The sequence below is a fragment of the Eucyclogobius newberryi genome, unplaced genomic scaffold, assembly GCF_026437365.1.
Source record: "Eucyclogobius newberryi isolate DKJ021-1_F unplaced genomic scaffold, fEucNew1.0.hap1 SCAF_12, whole genome shotgun sequence".
NCBI classification, from domain to species: domain Eukaryota; kingdom Metazoa; phylum Chordata; class Actinopteri; order Gobiiformes; family Gobiidae; genus Eucyclogobius; species Eucyclogobius newberryi.
Window position 1 is genome coordinate 18,978,085 of NW_027315746.1, and position 23,225 is coordinate 19,001,309.

General features: G+C 42.1%; 1 protein-coding gene across 3 annotated transcripts in view; it reads left to right on the forward strand.

Moving 5' to 3' along the window:
* The first annotated feature begins 8,039 nt into the window (after positions 1-8,039).
* ephb3a (eph receptor B3a) overlaps positions 8,040-23,225 on the forward strand; it is a 37,898-nt gene continuing 22,712 nt past the window's right edge. For all 3 annotated transcript variants that reach the window (XR_011926068.1, XM_072441209.1, XM_072441210.1), the window contains exons 1-3: positions 8,040-8,229; positions 17,277-17,341; positions 21,755-22,427. Coding sequence is in view for 2 of the 3 variants with exons in the window: in XM_072441209.1 (XP_072297310.1) it covers positions 8,166-8,229; positions 17,277-17,341; positions 21,755-22,427 (802 nt within the window). In the remaining variant the exon portion in view is untranslated. The remainder of the gene's footprint in view (positions 8,230-17,276; positions 17,342-21,754; positions 22,428-23,225) is intronic.

Sequence of the window (23,225 nt, forward strand, 5' to 3'; positions counted from 1 at the left end):
GTCCCCTCTCACAGAGGCTCCCGGTGAGCGTTGACACATTATTTTCTGCACATCAGCAACAGCAGTATCAGTGGAGGATCTCTTAAAGGGGACACAGTCTGAAAATGTCATTGTTCTGGGGCTTTCATTGATACTTCAAAATAAAAACGGCACTATTTGTTAATAATAACAAGGTTCTGGTCATAAAAACAGTCAATACAGTCTATCTCCAATCGCTACAAAACTTGTGTGTGCAGTCAAACAATGAGCGTTTAGAGTATGTTCACATAAATCAAATGATGGACACAATTAAATAAAGACACTTCTATTACAAATAAAATTATCGATGCACAATTTTTATCCCCCAGCATTAGCTCCATATTGAAAAATAAGGTCTAAGCTAACCTTTAATAACACACGTCATGTTTTTTAGAGAAGATGTTATAGATGTGATGACAGCCCAACGCTCTTCCTGAGTGAAAATGCAATCACAGACTTTATTGACCTTTACATGTTTTGTACAGAGTAGGAGAAGATCACCTGGGATTGTAATGAGCATTGATAACATATATTTATAAATATTTGGAGGAGAGGTGTTCCAGGCATGTACCACCAGGAGGAGGCCCCCGGGGAAGACCCAAGACTGAACTGGGGGGACTATGTCTCTCGGCTGGCCAGGGAACACCTCGGCATCCTCCTGGAGGAGCTGGAGTAAGCGTCTGGGGCAGGGACAGTTTTGGGAGACCCAACCCGACCCCAGATAAGAAAAACAAAAGTAAAAGAGGCCTTATATTTTTCCCAATGGTACTGAAACACACATTTATTTATATAGTAACATTATTGATGAAGGAGTATGAGTATAAAAATATGAACAGGTAATTATGGCTTCCCAGTGATTCCTTTAACCTCCTTCTCCTTTACAGCACTCACCCTACAGCTACAAGCTCTCAGTCGCCAAGAATGGCACAGAAAGTACTCGACCAAGAAACCTTCCGGGCCCTGCTGCTCCAGAGCCCCCAGGACAAAGAGAGAGACCTGAAGAGGTGCCGACAGGAGGCCTCTGAAGTGGAGCAGCAGATCTGGCCTCACCAGGAGACCCAACTTGTAAACTGTAAAAAAACAAAAGCTTCAGGACCAACTTCAGCGGGACGAGACTGAGCTGAGCAGAAGCATATCTGAGCTGAACACACTGTCTGTCGCACCGGAGCACACACAGTTTCAGACGACAAACCCGTCATGATTCAGACAGCGCAACGGCACTACTTTGTGACTACAGCCGTGTCAGGGAGAACTGCGGCTCACTTTGGAGGAAGGCCTGACTAATCTCTCTCTCTCTCTGAGTCCAGCCCAGGTTCAACTACTGAATACTTCCTGCAACGCTCACCACAAAACACACTGGACCCAAACACAGTTAGTCCAGTGATGAGTGAAGAGCAGAGTTATCCTGATCATCCGGACTGATCCAGTTACTTGGAACAGGTCCGGAGCAGAGAGAGTGTGACAGGCCCCTGTTACTGGGAGGTGGAGTGGGATGTGGGTTTATATAGCAGTTCTGTACAGGGATATCCAGAGAAAAGAAACTCTAGTGAATGTGGATTTGGTTTCAATTATAAATCCTTATAGGCCTTTGAGCCAATAACAGTTTATTTAATTTCTGTTTAACTCCAAAGTACGAGGTCTCAGGTCCAGTCTCGTCCAGAGTCTGTGTTTACGTGGACCATGTTTGCAGGGGCTTTGTTGTTTTACCGTCTAACCGTGAGTCTCCTCCTCATGAGTCCAGTCGACTTTCCCTCTGAACACTGGAGTCAGGATTTACCTTTTCCTTATACTCAAATAGCAACTTTGTTCTCAACAGTTTGGGATTATCTGACATTTTATGTACACATTTCAATCTACAGTAGATTACTTCAGCACTTCTGTCAAACAGTTGGGAAATGGATTAGATTCATAATATCATTGCATATTGAGTTAGAATGTGCTAGAGTTACCTTTGGATAAATGGTTGGAGACAAATATTCAGTTGTATTGTCATTTGGACAATCTGCGGCTCAAGTTCTCAGATGAGATCTGCAAATCTTGTGTGATGATAGTGAAAAATAGTATCTTCAATGTTGTTACTTTAAACTCAAATTAAAAGAGAATACTGTAAGTAAATGTTTTATGTACATATCCGAAATAGACTTCAAGTGTATGTTAAGTGTACAGTACACAAAAAGTCTAAATAGTGTAGACTTTTAGCAAGATTAATCCATGGATCTGTTAGATATCCAGAGAGTTTCCGAGGATGTGCTGAATGAGCTGATCTGTTAAAGATACTGACAAATACATAGAACAACGGACTATGTTCGAACCCTTTTGTTAGATAAAAATGTGTTGAAATTGCACACCCCACGCCACAGTCATGGACAGAAAGGATCTGAATGTGAGCTTTGTGGTCACTCTGCTGACATTGGCCTTGTCCACCCTTTTCAGACTGGGCAGCAGTTGATTACTTTGCACACTGTTCGTTCTTTATTGGAGTTTTTTATTGAAGGTAACTTAGCAGTTAAGGTTACAATGTTGAGCGTGAATCTTGTTTCAGTAATGATTAAATGAGGAGCAGTTGAGTGGGGTTTGTTTATCTCTCCACACCTACTGATTGAGCTTTAATTGTTTAATGGTCTAATAATCCACAGGCATTCGATTTGAGATGTAAAGTAGTAGTAGTTTTGCCTGTTTAGGCAATTGAATCTTTTTCAACAATGGAACACTCCTGGATGAATGAGGGACCTTTGAATTATTGATGTATTCTATGTATTTAACGTCTATAACTGTATTTTACGGATGGTTGTAAAACAAAAACAAAAAATGGAGATTTTTTTTTACACCTTTAAACCTTTTACCAGAACTAAATTACCATATTTTCCGGACTTTAAGTTTTGTAGTTTTGACCGGGGTGCGATTTATACTCCGGTGCGACTTATAGTCCGGAAAATACGGTAATGAATCATATGGCATTTTCGGTTATCTTAAACAGACTGTAAAAATAGTTGAAGAAAATAGTTGAAAAAAAGTTGAATCTCCTGAATAAGTGTTTTTAAACCACAGACTTAAGATGTAAATACTCTCTAGATTTAAACAGCAAATATGCTGCATTTCTTTATTATGTTGGTGAATAATTTCCTAATTGTATTATTTTAGGGCTAATTGATTGAGAACAATTACCTAACTGAAATTTTTGACACCAATTTAACTGTAATACATTTTGTAATATATATGTTTTAAAGGAAGATGCATTTCACAAATATTTGGATATTCAAAATGACAACCTGATCAAATAGCGTAGTCATGTCGAGCATCTTTGTGGCAAATTGGCGCAAAGACTTTCTTGAGGAGGCTGAGGTTGTTTGGGGTCAGTTCTAACATACTCATCTTTTACAATGCTGTTTTGGAAAGCCTGGTGAGGTATGGCTTTGGTACATTAACCATGAGGGACTACACAAAACTTCTTAAGCTCCTCAGTGAAGCCACGAAAATGATTGGCAACAATGACCACCCGTCTTTGCAGAAACGGTTTGAGGAAACTAGTGCCCCAAACTAAAGAATACAGTTTAAATGACTTTGCAGACCTTACAGCAGTCAAAACAACAACTCCCAAAAACTGTGAACAGAATCAAAGAGCAAAGTAAAACTAAGCTGCAGCAGGCCTCCCAATGAGAGTCAACAAAACTTAAATATATTTGCTAAAAGGAAAGAGGTGGATGAAAGTCAAGAAGTCGAAAAGGTTGAAGTACTCAAGACAACTAATGGATTGAATATGAAAATATGTATGGCTGAAACGCTCTCTTTGGCCCTATTTGAATCCTGCTATAATATAACATTGGAGTTCCGCAAACAAATATTCTCTAGTTTGTACAAAAATGATTTCCGTCACTGACACCTGCCGTCGTTCAGTGAAACACTTTTTTTTGCAATGCATTGTCATAAACTCCTGTTGCATGACACCTTAACATGTACGTTTGATTTATCTGATGATAGCCAAACATACACAAGCCCAGAGGCATAACTCTGCAGACAGGCGCAGACACTCTGGCTTCTGTTCAGGCATCCTTCTTGTCAGATTAACATTGCTATCCCACAGAGCGACTTTTTTCTGTCCTCTCCTCGCAGTTCATCTCTGACTCCTTGCCACGCTCTGTGAAATATGTATTTTTCCTTCCCTAAGCCTATAAGCACTGATTTCTCCTCTGCAAAAAATGACACATGGCCTCTCTAGAACAGCAATTCTTTATTCCACCTGTCGCAGCGTTAACCAAAGCACACATGGCCAATCCAGTCGGGAAGATGAGAATTTTACACAGTTACTTTTTCAAATAGTTCTCCAGAACTTATCCACAGATAAGTTTTGAAAAACACCTACATGAAAAAAATAGATTAACTTGAAGGGATTCAGAAGATGTCAAACACTGAACTGAACTGGGAATATCTTGCTAGTCAAAGCAGGAATGTCTGTGTTTTACAGCAAAACCAAGTAAACATGACAGTCTTATTTTCAGAGACTAAATGTATGAATTAATAGGCTGCAGGGGAATAAGTGGAACTGAGGCGCATCTGAACAGTTTGTCCAAATACACAGTGGTCTCTGAGGAGAAAAGCAAGAATGTTCAATGAAAACCAAACAAGTCACTCGTTTGTGCAGTTTTGTTGTCAGGTCACCAATTTTCAAATCTGTGCAAATCCAAATTGTGAAAAGTCTCTGTATTGTATTGTATTATGACTCTGCACTCAAGCACCATGTGTGCCCAAGACAACTCTCCCTCTGAGGGACAATAACGTTTAACTTCCATATGTCTTTTGAGGGGTTGGTTAAGTTGTGTCCAAAGATTCATAAATTGAAAAGAAAGTTGTAAGACTAATTATTAATTATCTTTATTCTGATTCATGTTTCATAGTGTATGGATTATGGACCACTGGAGCAAGTGGAGAAACCTAACAAAAGACTGGAAACTGTGTTTGCTGGTCTGAGCATTAAACCCACATCCTCTACCATTTTATATAGGCGAACATGTGTTTTGATTGAATCTTTAAACCATCCTATGGGAGTTGTGTTGTGTGTGTGAGGCTGTTTTCCACCCTATGTTGGATATAGGAGGTAAAAAAGAACTGTCCATCATGGTGTCAGTTTTGAGGATGAGGCGAGCCTGCTGGGAACTGAACTGTAGTTAATTAGCGCACAAAGCCCGCTGGACAAAAGGAAACTTTGGCTGATGGAGTAGGGCGGCGAGCACACTCAAAAAGACGCTCTAAAAGTGGGGAGGGGTGTAGGACTTAGAGGAGAGGGGTGTGAGACGGGATGGGGCCAGTTTGGATGTGTGTGTTCCTGGGGTTCAGCAGGGGAGCCAGGGCTGGGAGAGGAGGTGGGAGGGTTTAAGGGGTGCAGACGAATGAATTAGCTGTGAGAAGGGAAGCCTTGTCCCTAAAGCTGAGACCAACTAGCAGCCAATGCAGAGTCATCACACAAAAGAGGAGGTTTGGTTAAAGAGGGTGACCGCGGGACTTAGGCAGGGAAAGGTCAGAGTACGGCATGAGCTAATAAGGATGGGCATAGAGTGGACAATGGTGCACACTGAACATATCACTTTGATGAGGGGTGAACTGTGTCTGCCTTCATAAACTCCCTCGGGGAAAGACACTAAAGTCTGTTTGGAGCAACTCCACAGTGGAGTCTCAGAAAGCAGCCTGTGGCATTATTCACATACAACTCAAAAATAAACTCAGAGACTTCTGTTCGTCCCATTCATGAAGACCGTCACTACAGACATTTTTTTGCTGTGATAATCAATTCAGTATAATTCAATGGTGAATAAGATGTCTTTTAATCTAAGCTTGTCAGGTGCTACCAAAACTTGGTAGTTTTAGTATTATTTTCATGATCAATTATGTACTTGACATTGGCTCAACAAATTTAGGTTTGTCAAAATTGGAACGCGTGTGTTGTTCCTGAGTACCCAATTTATTCTGTGTGTTTGAATGAGAAAGGCTGCTCTTATTCAAAGAATCAACAACGATGAAGATTACTTTTTTGTTTTTTGAATAAAATAAAGCTTGCCTCTCCCAATTTCCAGTTTTTGTATCTGGAAAATTGTGTTTCATTGCCTCTTAGTCATTCATGTGCCCCTCTCTGTACAGATGCCAGCTGGTCACCTCATTGTCTGCTCGATATCCCACAAGAGGTGCTGGGACCATTATCAAAGCTCGTATTGATGCGACTTTGCTCTATTTACTGCCAGATCTGATCGACGTGCACCATCTCTCCACCCCGACTGATGTGTTTGTGCATGTGCGTGTGGGCGTGAGCCTCCTGGCGGGACCGGCAAATGGACCGGGCCGCTGGCCTCGTCTATGGGCTGTATGGACAACCAGTCGCCCCTGCTGCCACCTCCCACTCCATCACTCTCTCCTCTCCACACACTGCCTCCTGAAAACATCAAGGCAACAACAATCAAGGAAGTATGGCTGCTTGGATTTCACATTATATCTTCATGTGGTATGGGACTTAAGTGTATGGTATTTTGGGAATTTCCATCTGATGTTGGTAGTAGATTATGGATACCTAATTAACCAACTAACCAATTAGCTCAAATAAATAAGTAAATAGAAACAAGCTATGACAAAAGGCTCCCAGAGAAGTATTCTCAGGGCCCCCACAAAGCTAGAATGGGCCCTGTCGGACAGACCTGCCCTGTATGTTCCCAGTGATGTCTGTTATGACCAGTTCCAGTTACTTTGTCCTGGTTTAGGTGCAGGTGGTGGATGACATCACTTAGGGGTGAACCGATTGTGACTCACCGCATGCTCTCATGTGCTACCCATTTAAAAAAAATAAAAAATCATTTGAGCACACAAACTTCTGTCCATGTGGAATTTGTTTTAAGGTTCAAGCTATCAGGGAAACTCCTTTGTTTCTGCTATAGCGTTGCATATAATTGTGGCCTAATTTTAATGGTGAGTTGAAGAGTTGGCAATAGCTAAAATGACCACAAAAACGTTATAGAAAGTGCATTAGTCTAGCATTTAAGCCTGCATGACAAGGGCTCTGTGGTTTATTCATTCTCAAGTGGAAATTGTTTTCGCCACAGACATACAGTCGATCAGCAGAAGAAATAGCACATAATAAAGCCAAATAATTCTCAAATTAAACATCAGTACAGCAGTTTAAATGCATATTATGTCTGTGAAAAATTTAAATAAACTTACAGTATAACTTAAGGTGAGAGCCATGCATCCCTAACCTAGAGTAGTGTGGTGCACAGGAAGTGAACGTTTCCCAAAAGGCCTATTTCCCCTGTTCCACGTTGAGACACATTTGTTGATTGATAGTCAGTTCGTTTTTAACTAATTTGTAACTGAAAAGCCGATTGAAACCAAACAGGCTACAACCCAATTTGAATGACAAAGGGATGCAAATTGGCAGTCTCAGAGATTGCTTTAAAGATCTGTGCGAAACTCTAAACATTACTGTCTAATATTAACGATTGAGGGTTGAAAATGTGGCTGAGTGACAAGAGAATCGTTACTCTTAATAATAATAATAATAATAATAACAATAATTAAAACAAAAAAATAACGACAATGATGCGTCTTTATTGTGTAGGCGTCCCCCGGAAGCTCGCGTCCTCTTCCTCTTGTGCGGTGCCGCTGCCCGGAGCCCCCCCCCCCCAGCCCCCGCGGTGTACGAGTCTGTCCCACTGTTGCCATTCCGACGCACGTCTCTCACCACTGAAGTAGCGGCTAAACGCGGGAGTTGAACGGGACAAACCGTGCGCGCTTTTACCGCCGCGCGTCCACCGGAGTTCACCGCCGGGCACGGGCTTTACGCGCGCGGGTGCCAAGATGCGCCGCTGGCCGAAGAAGGGGGTCCGCGCTTGGTAAAAGTATCATAAAGACGGGACTGCGCCGTGTCGTTTTTCAACTCCGCCGCAACAAAAACGGCGCCTGGGTGCGAGAAGAGGAATTTCCCCTTATGACTGTTGACATTTTGACGTTTTTGTAAGAGGGTTTTGACGACAATGAGGCGGTGGAACGCGTCTCTCGCTGCGCTATGAGAGGAACAAAAAGCACTTCGGCTGCTGCGGCGTGCGTCTGACTCTCCATCCTTCCCATCCAAGTCCACACACAGCATTCTTCATGTTGCAAACGCCTGGTTTATGACAATGGATTACTTGCTGTGGCTGTGCAGCCTCGTTGTTCCCGTGGTCCTGGCTGTAGAAGGTAAGACTCTAGGATTTGTTTGTACTTTATTTGGAACGTTTAAACAATGGAGATATATTTTTTTTGGGGGCTGAGAAACTGGCATTGTTTGGGCTCGTTTTCCACACTGAACAGAACCGGACTCCATTCAGGATTGTGGACCATGCGCGCTGACAATAGAGATATCGAGCGGGGTTTTCTGCTTTGTGCGCACTGACCGTTACATCCCGCGTCTGCACGGACACCGTCACCGGCGTGGCTGTGTTGTGGTGACACCTCATATGCGGATAGATGGGGACAGCCCTGTTGCTATTGTCCCTCTTGTTGTCACACACCCCCGCCATATCACCTCGGCGATGATGCCCCACCTGCCCCACCTGGTGCCCCCCCCCTAAAACGGCTCCCCGCCCCGCACAACCGGGGGGACGGGATAGAGCAGTGGTCGGTGCCAATCACAGTGCATGTTGAAGCACAGGTCAACAGAGTGTGCCGGTCCCGGGCTCGTGCAGCGCCCCGGGGACAAACATGTGTAACGCATTAAACGACAAGTGCGCATTAAAGGTCAATGGCTTAACAAGAAGTCGTCCCCAGGAGCCTCTGGTGGGAGTGTTTCCTCTGGGGAGTCCACCCTTTTGCCACACACAGCACCACCCAGCCCATCCTTCTTTATTCCGCCTCCGAGCTGTGGCTACATTTCTTCACATACCTCTCCCCCCCCACCTTCCTTTTCTTCCCCTATTTCTCCTCTTCTCTGTCCAATCTGCCTCCGCTGGACCGGAGCCAGCCTGATCCCTCATCAATTCTGGTGTCAGCGAGTGAATCAATGCAGCGGGCGGCGGTGCTCCGCGTCCCTGTGGGCTCTGCACACGGAGATGATCGGGCTGTTTCCCCAAACCTAACTGTTACTCAAAGCGCAGGGGTTAACTAATGTTTGTCCTCCGAGGATCAGCACCAAGGGCACTTCACACTTAAGAGAATGAGGCGCGTTCTGTGCGTGCATCTTTGGCTGCTTGCTCAGTGGATTTAGACACATGGCTGCGATTAGCTTTTACAGATATGCAAGTGTGGAAGGATGATGCAAGCTGAAGTGCAAATTGGAGTATTTGCAAAAGCTTACAGGCGACTTGTCTCTTGTTTTTAGCTCGCCAGACCGGCTGCAATAAAGAACATTGACAACTGTGACACTTTTATAATGCATTACATGTATTTACAGCCGTTTTCGCATAAAGCAGCAGCGCAATGGCTGCAAAAGTATCTTATAAAATGGTCTAATTGACTGGAGGTGCACGGAGAAAAGGGCAAAGCGTTGCATTTCTGTCCACAAAGATTTCCATTTGTTCATCTTTATTTATAGCACCAATTGACACTAGAACTCATTGGGAGTGCTCACACCGGCCCTGGTTTAATGGGTTGCTTGTATTAGTAAATTCAACAAATCCTCCCCTGGGTAAACACTTGTGAACAATGGTGAGATAAATAAAACCGCTCTTACAATCTCATAGACACAAAGAGGAGACTGATCAGGCCAAGATTTATCTGCAGTCTGAGCACATCATGAGCGCTGGTTAAATGATGTAGCAATAAATCTATGCATTGAATATACAGAGAATTATAAAGTAAACGCTGCTCAATAAACATGCTCTTTGTGACACATAAGTGGCGTGACTTGCAATATTTATCTATAAAATAAATGTCCTTTCTTTCTGCAGTACACACCTGTTTTGCTTGTCAAAAGACACAATTATATTTATTATAAAACGATTTATCGTGTTGTATCCACATTATGCACTGAGCCACTATGAAGCAGTGTAACAGAAATGTTCAAGTCATCTTCCTCATTGGGAATTTCATATCGATTTGCATATACACATTTTACACCAGATGCCCTTACCGGTCCAAGGCACACCATTGTGAATATTTTGGTCACAGTTGATTTGAATTCAAATTTGAATTATTGACGTATTGTATGGCTTGTTGTGGAATGAGCAACACTAACTTTTGTTCCTTTTTGCCAAATTGTTTCATATCCTTACATTTCTCTTTATCGAACGTGGCAAAGTCAGTGAAGGACGGCTGAAATAATTGTTAAAAATATAATCTCAGTTGATACTTTTTTCTTTAGATGTTGTGTAAAAATATACCGGTATACGGCTTGCCAAAACTACTAATAGCACCCAGGCCTGCACATTTAAAAGCATCGCCCTTAAACAAGATGTAAGTGCCCAGAACTTATTTACTACTTCATATTTGATCACACAGATGATGGTGTTTGGCTGTTAATATTTTATATGTTTGCTTGTTGGCTGCATGTGTCAGTGCACAAGCCCTCTCTTCTTTCACGATGCTCCCGGTCCTACAAAGTGAATAAAACATAAGTCATATAGATGCACTCCCCCAAAGTGTGCATGCTCTGGATAAAGAGTTGTCCGGCATTTCCAACCCTGATGATTAGAAAAAAGGGTAAATGCCATGGGCGGTGCTGGTCTGCATTGTTTTCCTGCTCCTCGTGGCAGAATGGCTTGAGCCTGGTGTAGTTTTACGGGATAGAGGGGGATTTCAAGATTTGAGTTATAGCAGCAAAGCCATCTCAAAGGTCTAGTAAATTTAACAGAGTGGGGGGCTGGGTGTACCTGGACCTGGGCTTATGCGAGATGACACAGCACTCACGTAAACAGCCTGTTTTTGACCAGAAGTGATATTTATTTTTTTTGGCCGATATGTGGAGATGAGATTGGACTCAGATGTTTTAAAGGAGAGGTCGATTTTGCTGCAAAGTTCTAAATTGTCTCCTCTCTTGGCCAAGGTCTGGTGAGCGTCACTTTATATCGGCCCAGAGAGATCTTGAACTATGCTTTCTACTGAATCCTGATCTTGATTTTTTTACAGTATTGTTTTCAGCACAAGAGACAACTCAACTGCACCATTGTTGCCAACACAATCTGCTAAAAAATGCACATGCCAAAATTGGTCTAGAACAGGTCTAGAACAGGCCTAAACCAGGCCAAGTGCTAATGCACCCATAATATTCAATGGCTAGTAGGGTTGTCAAAATGATCAAAAATCTGATATTAATATATATTACAATTAGCATGAAAACTAGATATTGACACACATAAATGGACCTTTCTTGAACAATTTTCAAATTATCAGGAGGTTTATGAGAACTAGTAAGACCACATGTTAAAGGCGCAATGGACGATTTTTCGGCGATTTGAGAACGCAGGCGGAAGTGCGCATGCGCACTCCCCCGTGCGGACTGATACAACACACACGTGCGTTTGTTTTTCACAGACATTGTCTGACTTCATCGCCACCACAGACATTGTCTGACTTCATCGCCACCACAGACATTGTTGATTCATTTCTCCCTGTGGCCCTCAGAGGCAACTGTTGTTGTGATTTTGGGCCTTACAAAAATAAATTGATTTGATTTGATGATTTTGATTTGATTTGATTTAAATTGATTTGATTTGATTTATTAGCGCAACAGAAGCGCATCGCATCTCTCGTCTCCCGTAGATTTCCGTCCACTTCTGCGTCAGCTCGAACTGTCTTTCTCCGTCTTCATTTTGCCCCGTACACTGAGGGAACTATATTATGATAGATCCATGTGCTTAGGCACGCGGAAACGTGGGGACGAGCCTGACGCGGCTGCAGGTGAGCGATAGGTGCGTTTTATGATTGATACGTGGCAGGACAAATGATTTATCCACGCCACGAGGAAATATGATAAAAAATTTGCTGAAAAAATCGTCCATTCCACCTTTAAGATAAAGAAAGTACATTTATTTTGTGTTGAAAATGAGTCTATTGTCTTAAAAAAAAGCATGTTTGAAGCCTATTTTTTTGAGTTTGACATTTTAGTATGGTGAGCATAGGTAATGACAAGTGATTAACCAACGTTTATGGAAGAGTCTAAAGTAACCATGAATTAAAGGTGCACTATGTAACCGGTAACCTTTCTGGTGCAGGTCTGTCTCCATGGAGATGTTTTTTCCCTTGAATGTTCCACAGTATGGCATTAAACAACAGCAACAACAGAGTTTTTTGCATTTGTCTTAAACTCTAGTATCTTTCAAAACATAAAATACAGTCATTTGGTTTGCTCTTCTGAGCATTAAAGCACAGACTGGCACAATTCTTTCTGTAGATACTGCAGGTTCAGAAACGTCTCTCTCTGGTGATAGGGTCAGCTCGAAACGCTTGATTTCTCCCAGTCAGTCCTCTGCACCGCTAGTCTAAGGAGCACTTCACATAAGGAGGGTGAAATTCTGCTTACAGAGGTCCCTCAACTGAGGTTTTTTTGTTACTTATTTCTGTTTTTCTAAGAAGAGAGACGTATCGCACTTTCCCTGTATATACTGTCTCTTAGATCATTATATTCTTCACGGTTAATTGCCCTTTTGGTGCTCATACTGCTCATAGAAACGAGCCTCTTGCCTTCTTGTTCAAAACGTCATGGCTAATTTTCTCCTGCCTTATTGTGGCATTTCATGGTAGCAAGCAGCAGATTCTTATTTAAGTTGTTTTGATTTTTGAACCCTACACGTTTGACCCAGTGTCACGTAAGCACTGTGCCGGGTTAGATACTAAGTGCAGACAGAGTACTTAACGTGCATAAGGTTAGACTACACCCCCAGTTTGACAGTTTTAGTGGAGTCTATATTTGTACATCCCGGTTGGACATGAGCTGCTGTGACATGGGTGCAACTGTAATTTACACAAGGGCCAAAAGCCACATCAATATCACAATAGTTATGAGTTGACAAAAATAATACACCTTAATTTGGTTAAATGATTCCCTAATTTGAGTCATTGACAACTTTGGGTTACAAACGTTGCAAATCATTGACTGTAAAAATGACAAATAAATGTTGGTTTCTAATCATGACAACATATAGTTAGACAAACAACATCTTAAATGTATGATGTAAAGGTATACAGTGTATATTAAATGTATAGTTCAAGTTCAATATCAACCCAATGTTTGTGAAAACACAACATTTAAATGCCTATTAACCCGACAAACCAGATCAGAGCATAGAAACAATATTTATATTTCATGTTTTGGTGTCTTATGTCTTTCAATAAAGACATAAGACACCAAAACCAAAGTCTATTTAACTTAAGTGACTGGCTACAAGGCTAAACATTACAATGAACATTCTAACCTTTGCTGGCTATTTAAATAATGAAAATATAGTCACGCTAACAACCGGTATGATTGACTAATAATTGGGCAAATGACAGAAATTGGGGAATGACTCTGCATTTATTGATGACAAACTGCCACTTGACTGATGCCGAACCATCATATATATTTACCACATGTACTCTTCCACCAAACCAATTAACAATTAGAAAAACATGAAAACATATGCAGTTTAATAAATAAATGCAAAAATAAAAAATAACTCAAACATAGATGAATCAATCAAAATACAACACTCTGAGAAAGAGAAACCCCTTGTGTCATGGTTAAAAGCTCTCATTAGAAGCTCTCATTTAGCACGATATGATTCTTTAACACATTGCAGCGTCACTCACACTCATAATTCAGACTGAGTTTGCCTCTGGGCTGTGGTGGGTGGAGGAGAGAGGAGGAGAGAGGAGCTCTCCACCGGATCAGGCCCCCTCGGGATCATCCCGGGATCAACGGCACGTAGTCCGGCGGTGTTCAGCCGTGAGCCGCTCTGGGCCAAGTGTACCCATGCAAATACGGTTACACTAATCATTCAAACAAACCCACTAAAACATCTTTACGCACACCGACGCAACAATGCTTTTATGCTTTCTTGTTGTGAAAGCCCTGTTTAAAATTTGTGCATTAATTTCACCCATTCAAGGTGCGATGGAAGAAACCACTTATCCGCTTTTTTATATTCATACTTCACCTCGGCGTTCAATTTATTCAAGTCTATCATTTGTTCTCTGTATTTATTATCAGCGGACAAAAGGGGCCAGCGTGAGCCCGTTTTCTTTTCGAGCAGCACAACATATCGATAGATTGGCCGACACCCATATTTAGGCGATAATGCGATCAATGCGGGTCGTGTCTTGTGTTGCAAACCCTCCGGCGCTGAATGCCACAGACGTAATCCATCCCCATCGCGGTCCATTATTCACAGAAAGGCGCACGGTATGGTTTGGATAATGACTGTAAACATTGCTTATAGCTGGGGCTCAGATGCACCAATGATCTCTCCACTCAATCAGAGCACGTCTATTACCGACACACAAAAGCCAAGGACGAGCTGCGATGATGCCTTTGTCTTGTCCTGGGAACAATGGACAGTGTAATTGTCTCGCGAGTGTTACAGGAATGACGTCTTTTTAGCGGCTGTCAGCGTGCATTGTAATGTCAAAGGTCGGTGCCATGGGAAAAGAAAGTAAAGCTGTGAAACAACATGGCAATTAATTTCTAGCTTGTAGAGTAAAACATCTGTCGTCAATCACTTTTTTTTAGATCGGGGATGGGATGGCCCAGGCTGGTGCTGAGATGTGCTGGAAGTATCCATTTTGGTTTTCCTTCTGCGCTGAAGAGGCCGTCAGGAAACGAAAGGGATAGCGTACTAATCTAGCCACCCAAAAACGCATCATCATTAAGACAAGTTAGTTTGTCTTTGCAGTGCAGACAAACTCTTACATGAAACACATAAAAAGGTTAAGCCCTTCAGTTAATTTAACTAATATGAATTACTTTACTTTTTTCTGTTTTCAATCTTAAGTCTTTAGAAAAATGACAGTAGTGAAAGCTGTAAAAGCAGTATTATCAATCAGGGGTAGGTCTTCTTGGGATGGTTTGAGACTTTAAGAAGAGGTGAAATTATTTTTTTTGTTAATTTCTATTCATAAGAGGAGGATTTTGGACATCAAAATATAATAGGAATTAGCAGCAATATTCTACAATAGTAAACAGATGTATTTTGTATACACTGGATGTATTTGTCTCAAGTGGTACAGTATTGTGTATTGATTCCTATTTAGAAACAAAACCTCTTTCCATTTAAGTCTGTGAAAATGTATAATCATAAGAATAAATAAATCTCTCTTTAAAATCAATCATTCCACAATTTGACACCATTCGATACCCCAGTACTGTCATCTGTCATGATTATAACACTACAAAGAGGCGACATTATTCTCAAGGATTGTCTCCCGCATCAGCGTCACAGTGAAATCAGAAACATACATTAGAACAAAGTATCTGATAAAACGCTCGCATTCCATCTCTCATGCTGCTGTTGTTGTACTCCATTTGTTTACCCTCTTGCACCCCGCTTTTAGGGCTGTTATCACCAACTTGTGAGCAAATGGCGCACAGCAGGCATTGTGTCACCAAGTCCCCGTCGACAAGAAAGTGTAATTGTCCGCGATTACGTGCAAACAAGCAGGAAACAATGGGTGCGAGCTCGGAGACAGCTGTAGTCGCATTGTGGAGGTGTGATGAACTCGGCGGCCCGTAGCCTGCCAGGTGAGGCGCGGACTGAGGGCCCCGGCAACAATGCTCATTGATCAGTGTTAATTCCCCCGCTCTGCTGTGATTACTGCTTGTCCTGCTCTCACCTTCTCTGCGTCGGGGGAGAGACGGCCCTGTAACTGTCGCAGGCAAATGGATTGTTTTATGGACCAAGTGGCATTCATTTGTCTTTGCCGTTCCTATTCAATTAATTGCCTCCGCGGCCCGTGAGAGTTTCCGGTCAGTTCATGCCAAAAGTCTTGTTTGTAGGCGGGATGCTGACATGTGCTAGACTCGGTAAGTTTGACTGGGACTGGCAGGTGTCCAACGCAAACGCCGCCACGCCACCAAGCAGCAGAAACAGCCTTTCACTGCAACTTGAGTGACTTTTTATGTTGAATGCTGACACTTGAGACACAAGCAGTTGATGTCTAAAAAGCCGTGCTCTTTAAATACAATGACAGCAGCGGAGAGTCCGTGAGAGCTATTCAAGCTGGTGGTCTAATAAATGTGCTACTCCAAGCAAATTGTTTAGCATGGTATAAACACGGGGATATTTGAACAATTTCATTTTCTAATCAGAACAATTTGTCACATCAAGCCTTTTGTTTTATGTTTGTCGTCCTCGTAATTCTGATATAACGGTTCTATAGCTATTCAGGATGTGTTTTTCCATTTTTCTATTCGTTTTAGTATTGATTAGTATCCGAGCACCAATCATTTTGACAAGAGTCCACATTGTCTACGACTTCAAAACAACAACCGTAATCACGTTGTATTTACTGGTCATATTGTTATGTCGTTTCTAGCATAGTCACATACCGTAATAAAAATATTGTTGAGCATTTTAACTCCAGACCCACTGTCTAAAGAAGCAAAGTGTGACAAAAACAAACCATAATACAATATCAGTATTTTGCCTCCGGTGTAAGAATATTTGATCGCGTTCACATAACTATCCGTCCTTTGACACTCTTAAGATCACATTTACTAAGATGAGTCCAAAGTTTCCTTCACCCTTTTAAAAATCATGTTATTAAGTATCTATCCCACTTGAGAAACATATAATCTACTCTGTAATCAGCACTGTAAAAATACATAACGCAGCCTATTGTTGAGAAAAAGGAAACACTTTGCTTTTGAACAACAGTGCTTAGGTTTTCTAGCAGCACAAACTCTTTGAATATCACTGTTTTGCCAAATACTCGATCCACTGGCCGCCGTATAAACTCCAAGTGTGCTTTTCTAATCTAAAATGTTGATTATTTCCTTGTTTGTGACCTTATCCTGCTCTACCCTAGAAAAGGAGGCCTCAATCGTCTTTGTTCTCGTTCCCACAAATGAATATTGAAACAGGCGCGATTTGCCAAACACATACAGTATCTTTAATTAGGCTGCATCACAGATAGGCCCTCCATTGTCAAGGTTTTTAAACAACTGCAGGCCGCGTGGGTGGAGGCGAGACGAGAATTTTTTTTTTGAGGCATCTTTTCCAGCGATGAACTCTTTTGGGGTTCGTAATGCTTTGCTCGTGATTTAGTTTTGTTCCTCCTTGCGCCCTTTTATTTCCACTTTGTCAACCTAATATCCTCCTACTCTTAATTTGCAGAAACCCTCATGGACAGTCGGTGGGCAACCACAGAGCTGGCGTGGACCACGTTCCCAGAAAGCGGGGTAAGTGTAATGATAAGTGCATGTGTGTTCCTGTGTTTTTAAAGCATTTGTTCCATTTGCTTGTTAATAGGGCCCAGACTCCCTCCAACCACTCGCCTCCTACTGTTTTATGCCTTTGTTTTGTGCCATGCATGTTGGCTCTTTACCTACTACAAACGCAAATAAGAAACACATTGTAAGGGATAGGGCTCCACACTATGCAACTTCAACTAACTACGCTGAGAATAGCAGTATAACTTATTGGAAAAAATTATTGACATCGTAAAATCAATTCAGTCTTTGCGTATAATCACATTATTATCAGCCAATAGTACATCATTAGGAAAGTGAACAATGTAGGGGTGCCAAGTTAATGCGAGAACGTGACGTCAACAGGCTGCCTGAGGGGACACAAAACAGAACTCTAGTGTGTTTTAATGCAGAGGTAAGTGCTTATCACACTGCAAGCTACTGTTTACATGGACCAGTGACAGCTCGCTCCAGCACCTGATAGTTTACCCTCGTACTTTGTCTTTAGCGGCTGGAACTCTCTCTCTCGTCTTTGCTTCTTGGCCCTTTTGCTTCACTAACTCCCATAAGTAGTGGTGCGTTCAGGGTGTTTCACCTTGTGGGCGACAGGATATTATTGACTTAATTGTTTGGGTGATGAACAAAACATTAGCTGTTGTTATGTTTGGGGTCCTTATACTTAGGGCTGGGCGATATTGACAAAAATGAATATCGTTATAATTTTTTGGGGAATATGCAGATGACAAATTCAGACAATATCATCTCAATCCAACAGAAATGTGTCGAAACGTGTCTTTAAACGTTATTTGAGCACTTTTTGTAGCATTTTTACTCTGAACAATATACTTTTTTTAAACTACAAACCTTATACATTTGGCATATCAAAACATGATTTAAATTTCGATATATTGCCCACCTCTGTTCATAAGACGACCCCGTCCACTTTCGCTTCGGTACAAAACCACACCTCTCTGAGAAAAAGCAAGCCAGAGCCATGATGAGAACAATGGTCATGAATAGATGTATTTTCCGATTGCATTTGACATTTTCATATATAACCTTGCGTCACAGACTTGCTTCACAAACAGAGAGACAAATCTGTATTAACTTCTCCGCACTCGACTCAAACGTGCAAACAAGCTGATACATTGCAGATTAGGCAGAGGCTTTGGTCTCCCCAGGACGGAGCGCCGGTAATTGTAAGCGTGTGCCTGCGTCTTTTATAATAACCGACCCAAAAGCGCATTACGGGCAGGAATTAAGGTTTTCAGTTGATACCCCCTATAGGAACGGTGAGAAAATAAAACAACATGAATTTGACCCCGGGGCTAACAGCCTGACAGACCTCCCCCACTCGCCACCAGTGTAATTTGTCTTCCCTACGTGAGTGCAAAGTCAGTCAATGGAAATGCTGGGTTGCCATGGAAACGGGCCTAGGCAGCGCTGCTCATCGCTCCTCCCCCGGGTTTTCGCATCCGAGGGCCATTCGTGTACGTCCTGCCAGCCTATGAAGTCATATGTCACAGGCGAAGGGGCAGACCTGCTCCTCTGGCCCGCAATTATCATATTTGTCAGCCAGCGCGACAAACGTGTTGCCGGTGATTTACGACAGCGGGACGTCCAGTGTAGGGGCTCATCGTTTGGGAGTAAATTGCACGCCGGCGCCGAGACGTGCGATGAGTTATGCATTATTTTTTTTTCCTGTTGAAATAATCAATTTCTACTGAACTCATTTGTTATGGAAACTAAGCATTTGGTCCAAGAGGGAATTAGCAAGAAAAAAAAAAGATTGACTTCGCACAAGGTTACTTCCTAATGGACTAAATATATTGACCACAGACGCCTTTTATCATAGTCTAATGTGATTCACCATTTAAAACAGCACTGTCACCAGACACGGTTCAGTCCTTTCCCAGTTTGTCAAGATATTTCACACACGTTTTTATAGATGCATTTTTTAACCAGACAGATCTGATCCATAGACTCTTCATGAGCTGCGTATTTATTTAGATCGAGCAATTTGAAAGGGAACATTAAGTACCATGTTTAAAAGGACTAAAGCTCTTCTTTTTAGTTGACATTTTTTAATTGGTGTTTCAAAATCTTAAAAAAAAGAAGTGAATTTTGCATTATTTTTCAAGCCATTCACTTATATTGTAATTGTGCACTAGTCAATATTTACTGAATAAATACAACAGGTTCGTATAATTGCAAGTATTGTGTTTAGGCTAAAAAATGGTGTCGATATATTGCTACAGAAACCATTTCAAGATAAACTATAAATTGATAAATTGAAACCACTTTGACTCTGACACAATGACCCAAAAGCAGGATAATCACAGTAAACTCTTTTCTAAATGTAGAATATAAAAAACATGAGCTGCAATTAATAAGTACATGTAGCAGAATGAAACACTTACCGGTAGATATTTGTTTAGTGCTGATCATTATTTATAGAAGTTACTTATTTGAATCCCTGCTGTGCAAATCAAAACACAAAAGAACAATACATATCAAGACCCCAAAACTGCTATTATCTATTGAACGATAAGTCGACATTGTAATGACCATATGCTGTTATTGGTTGTCAGCTGCCAAGCTCCAATTAATTGCAATACAAATTCTATACATAGACTAGAACCTTTCTATGACACTGTTTTGGAACGTCCACAACAAGCTTTAAGGGCTTTAAACATTCATATTATATTGCGACAAATAGAAATATAAAAGGTTTAATCCCTACTTTTAAACCAGCATATGCCTCTTCATAACCTTTTGCCGGTTAAATTATGAAAAATGATGGAAGAACAGTTTTTAAGTGTGTGAGTGACTGCCTCCAATACAGTATCTGCAGATTTTTCTTTCTGATTAACACGATTTTACCTCACACACTGCAGGGCACATATGCACAGGCCTTCAATCTTATGCATGAGATAAAATGCTGCTGCAGATGTTAAAGCCTTCATCTTATGTTATTCTACTGTGTGCTCCCATGCAGGACAATCATGCTGACCGCAGTGCATTTATATAGGTATTTTAATACATAAGTAACTGTTTGCATTTTAGATGTTATATACGTAGGGACTTGTGCAGCTTTCCACTCTCATTTATCTCCGCCAAGATAACACATTTATATGTTAAAGAAACCAAATCTCATCTTGAGGCCATTTTGATTTGCGCTATCTCCACTGCAGCACTAGTGGATCCGGCTCCTATAGAAGCGTCTGTAGGCACTTGCTCAAAAGTCCTGAGCAGCAACACGCCACAGCTGCATCCTCCTCCTACTAACCTTTAACTTGTGGTCTCGATCCAAACTGTTATTCAAATGAGCCTAACGCGTGAAATGTCTCTAATGGGAAAATGTTGCCTATTAATAGTCCATAATGATTGGAATTTTCTGAGCGATTCAAGCAATTAAAAGCATTTTAGCTGCAAATGATTCGTCACCGGCCTCGCACACTGATCACACTTTGGGTGTGCTTCCGTTTCAACATCACACATGCCTGATATTTTCAAAAGCTGTGTTTAGACCGTATTATATTAACACCATTTAACCATAATTGACACAGACAATTATGACAAAATAGTCAAATAATTACAGTTTTATTTGTGAGAGATAATACAACAAGTATTGGTGTTTGTGCTGTGGCATGACATCATTGTCACGCTCGATATGGCCATGCCATCGAGTCCAGCTGAGCCTCTTCTCAAGGCTCAATCTGATTGGTCAGATTAACAAAGGAGAGATGAGAAATGAGCGCAGACAAAACCCTCACAGAGGTCTGCTGTGTAAATCTGAACACATCTGAGCATTACACTTTCAATTCTTATTGGCTGTCATAGTTACTCATCTAAGCTGTAAACGATTACATAAAAAATAGAAAATACCCCCTTTTTGCCTCCAAAATGCTAGCTAGATATTATATATATATATTTTTAAATCTATGCAGATTTTTAGTACAACGAATGTATGTAGCTCGATGCTTAGTTTAAAATTTTATTTGGAATATTCAGTTCCTAAAGTTAAATATAATGGCCCGTTAAGTTTATAGCCCCATTCTTCTGTTTAGGCTCTATTGTTTTATAAGGTCACACAGACAGTAAGGTCATGTCTAGTCTTCATAACGAACATTTAGAGACAAAAGGCTCACTAATAGCTTACAAAGGAATTATACAATGCACAATCATTCAAACATGCCAATTATCTTCTCCACGCATCTATCTACTTATGAATGTTTCATTGTATGATGTTGATTAAATCCCTTTAGAAGTCTGTGCATGTTGATTGTACAGAACTAATTAAATCCCTTTAAATCAGACTTTTCTTCTGCATGTCCTTGGCTTGTCTTTCCTTCACTTGCCTGATTCCTGTCATGCTCATTCTCCTGTCTCTTATGTCCGCAGTGGGAGGAGGTGAGTGGCTACGATGACTCCATGAGCCCTATTCGGACCTACCAAGTGTGTAACGTTCGCCAGCCCAACCAGAACAATTGGCTCCGGACGGACTTCATCCCCCGCAAAGGCGTTCTCCGGGTCTACGTGGAGCTCAAGTTCTCGGTGCGTGACTGCGCCAGTATTCCCAACATCCCCGGCTCCTGTAAAGAGACCTTCAACCTGTTTTATTACGAGTCTGACGGCGATACAGCCACGGACACCAGCCCCCAATGGAGGGAGAACCCGTATGTCAAGGTGGATACTATAGCTCCGGATGAAAGCTTCTCCCTGCTTGAGGCGGGGAGGATAAACACCAAAGTGCGCAGTTTCGGCCCGCTGTCCAAAGCCGGCTTCTACTTGGCCTTCCAAGACCTCGGCGCCTGCATGTCTCTCATCTCGGTCCGCGTTTTCTTCAAGAAGTGCTCCACCACTATTGCCAACTTTGCAGTCTTCCCTGAAACGGCGACAGGGGCGGAGGCGACCTCTTTGGTGATCGCACCCGGGGCCTGCGTCACCAATGCCATGGAGGTGTCCGTGCCTCTGAAGCTGTACTGCAACGGGGACGGGGAGTGGATGGTTCCTGTTGGATCGTGCACGTGCATGGCTGGCTTCGAACCGTCGTCGGACAGCACGCAGTGTCAAGGTAAGTGTATTTAATGCACATGCAGGCTTTTATTTAACAAAGCTCCTTTATATGCTCAGCAGAAGTCACCTCAGCTCGTGCCCTCTTCTCTGCATTTATTGTGTGGCTCCTGAAAGGGGGGTGAAGGAGGCTGGAGGAGAGTATGAATTAATGAGGTGTTGCAGCGAGGAGCAGCATACAAATATTGTGAGCAGGACAGAAGGGAGGGAAAGATAGGATTGCTGCGAAGGCACAGAATGGCGAGCCAATAGATTTGCTTTAGAGAAAAACACTGATAATCAGAAGGAAAGGCATTCAAATCCAGAGAATGAAGATATTAACTGAGCGTTAAAAGGTGTGAATCGCGGCCAAAGCCAAGCCTGTTGATAAGAAGTCAAACACAGACAGGTCCTTGAGAAATAGTGTCTGCCACGCGACAGGGAGCTCATCGGTTGCCATTTGGCGGCTCAAGGTTAAAAGCTTGCCGTCTGCTGCCTGATAGAAAACTCTCCAGGGCCGTAGCCAGCGGTTGTGACGAGGAAGTGTAATTTCCGCCAGCGGCCTCCTGTTAGTTAATCTACAGGCGGCCACACTCATTAACACTGCTCAGACCAACGCGAGCCAACAACTGCACGCTAACATAAATCACGGCGACGTTTCATTTGTTAGCAGCGGGTATTGCTAGCAGCCAAATCGCAACAGAGAAGAGAAGACAGTATATGAGATTGGGTTTGTGCGTGCGTGCGTGTGTGTGTGCGTGTGTGCGTGCGTGTGTGTGTGTGTGCGTGTGTGTGAGTGAACCAAAACCAGGGGAATCAT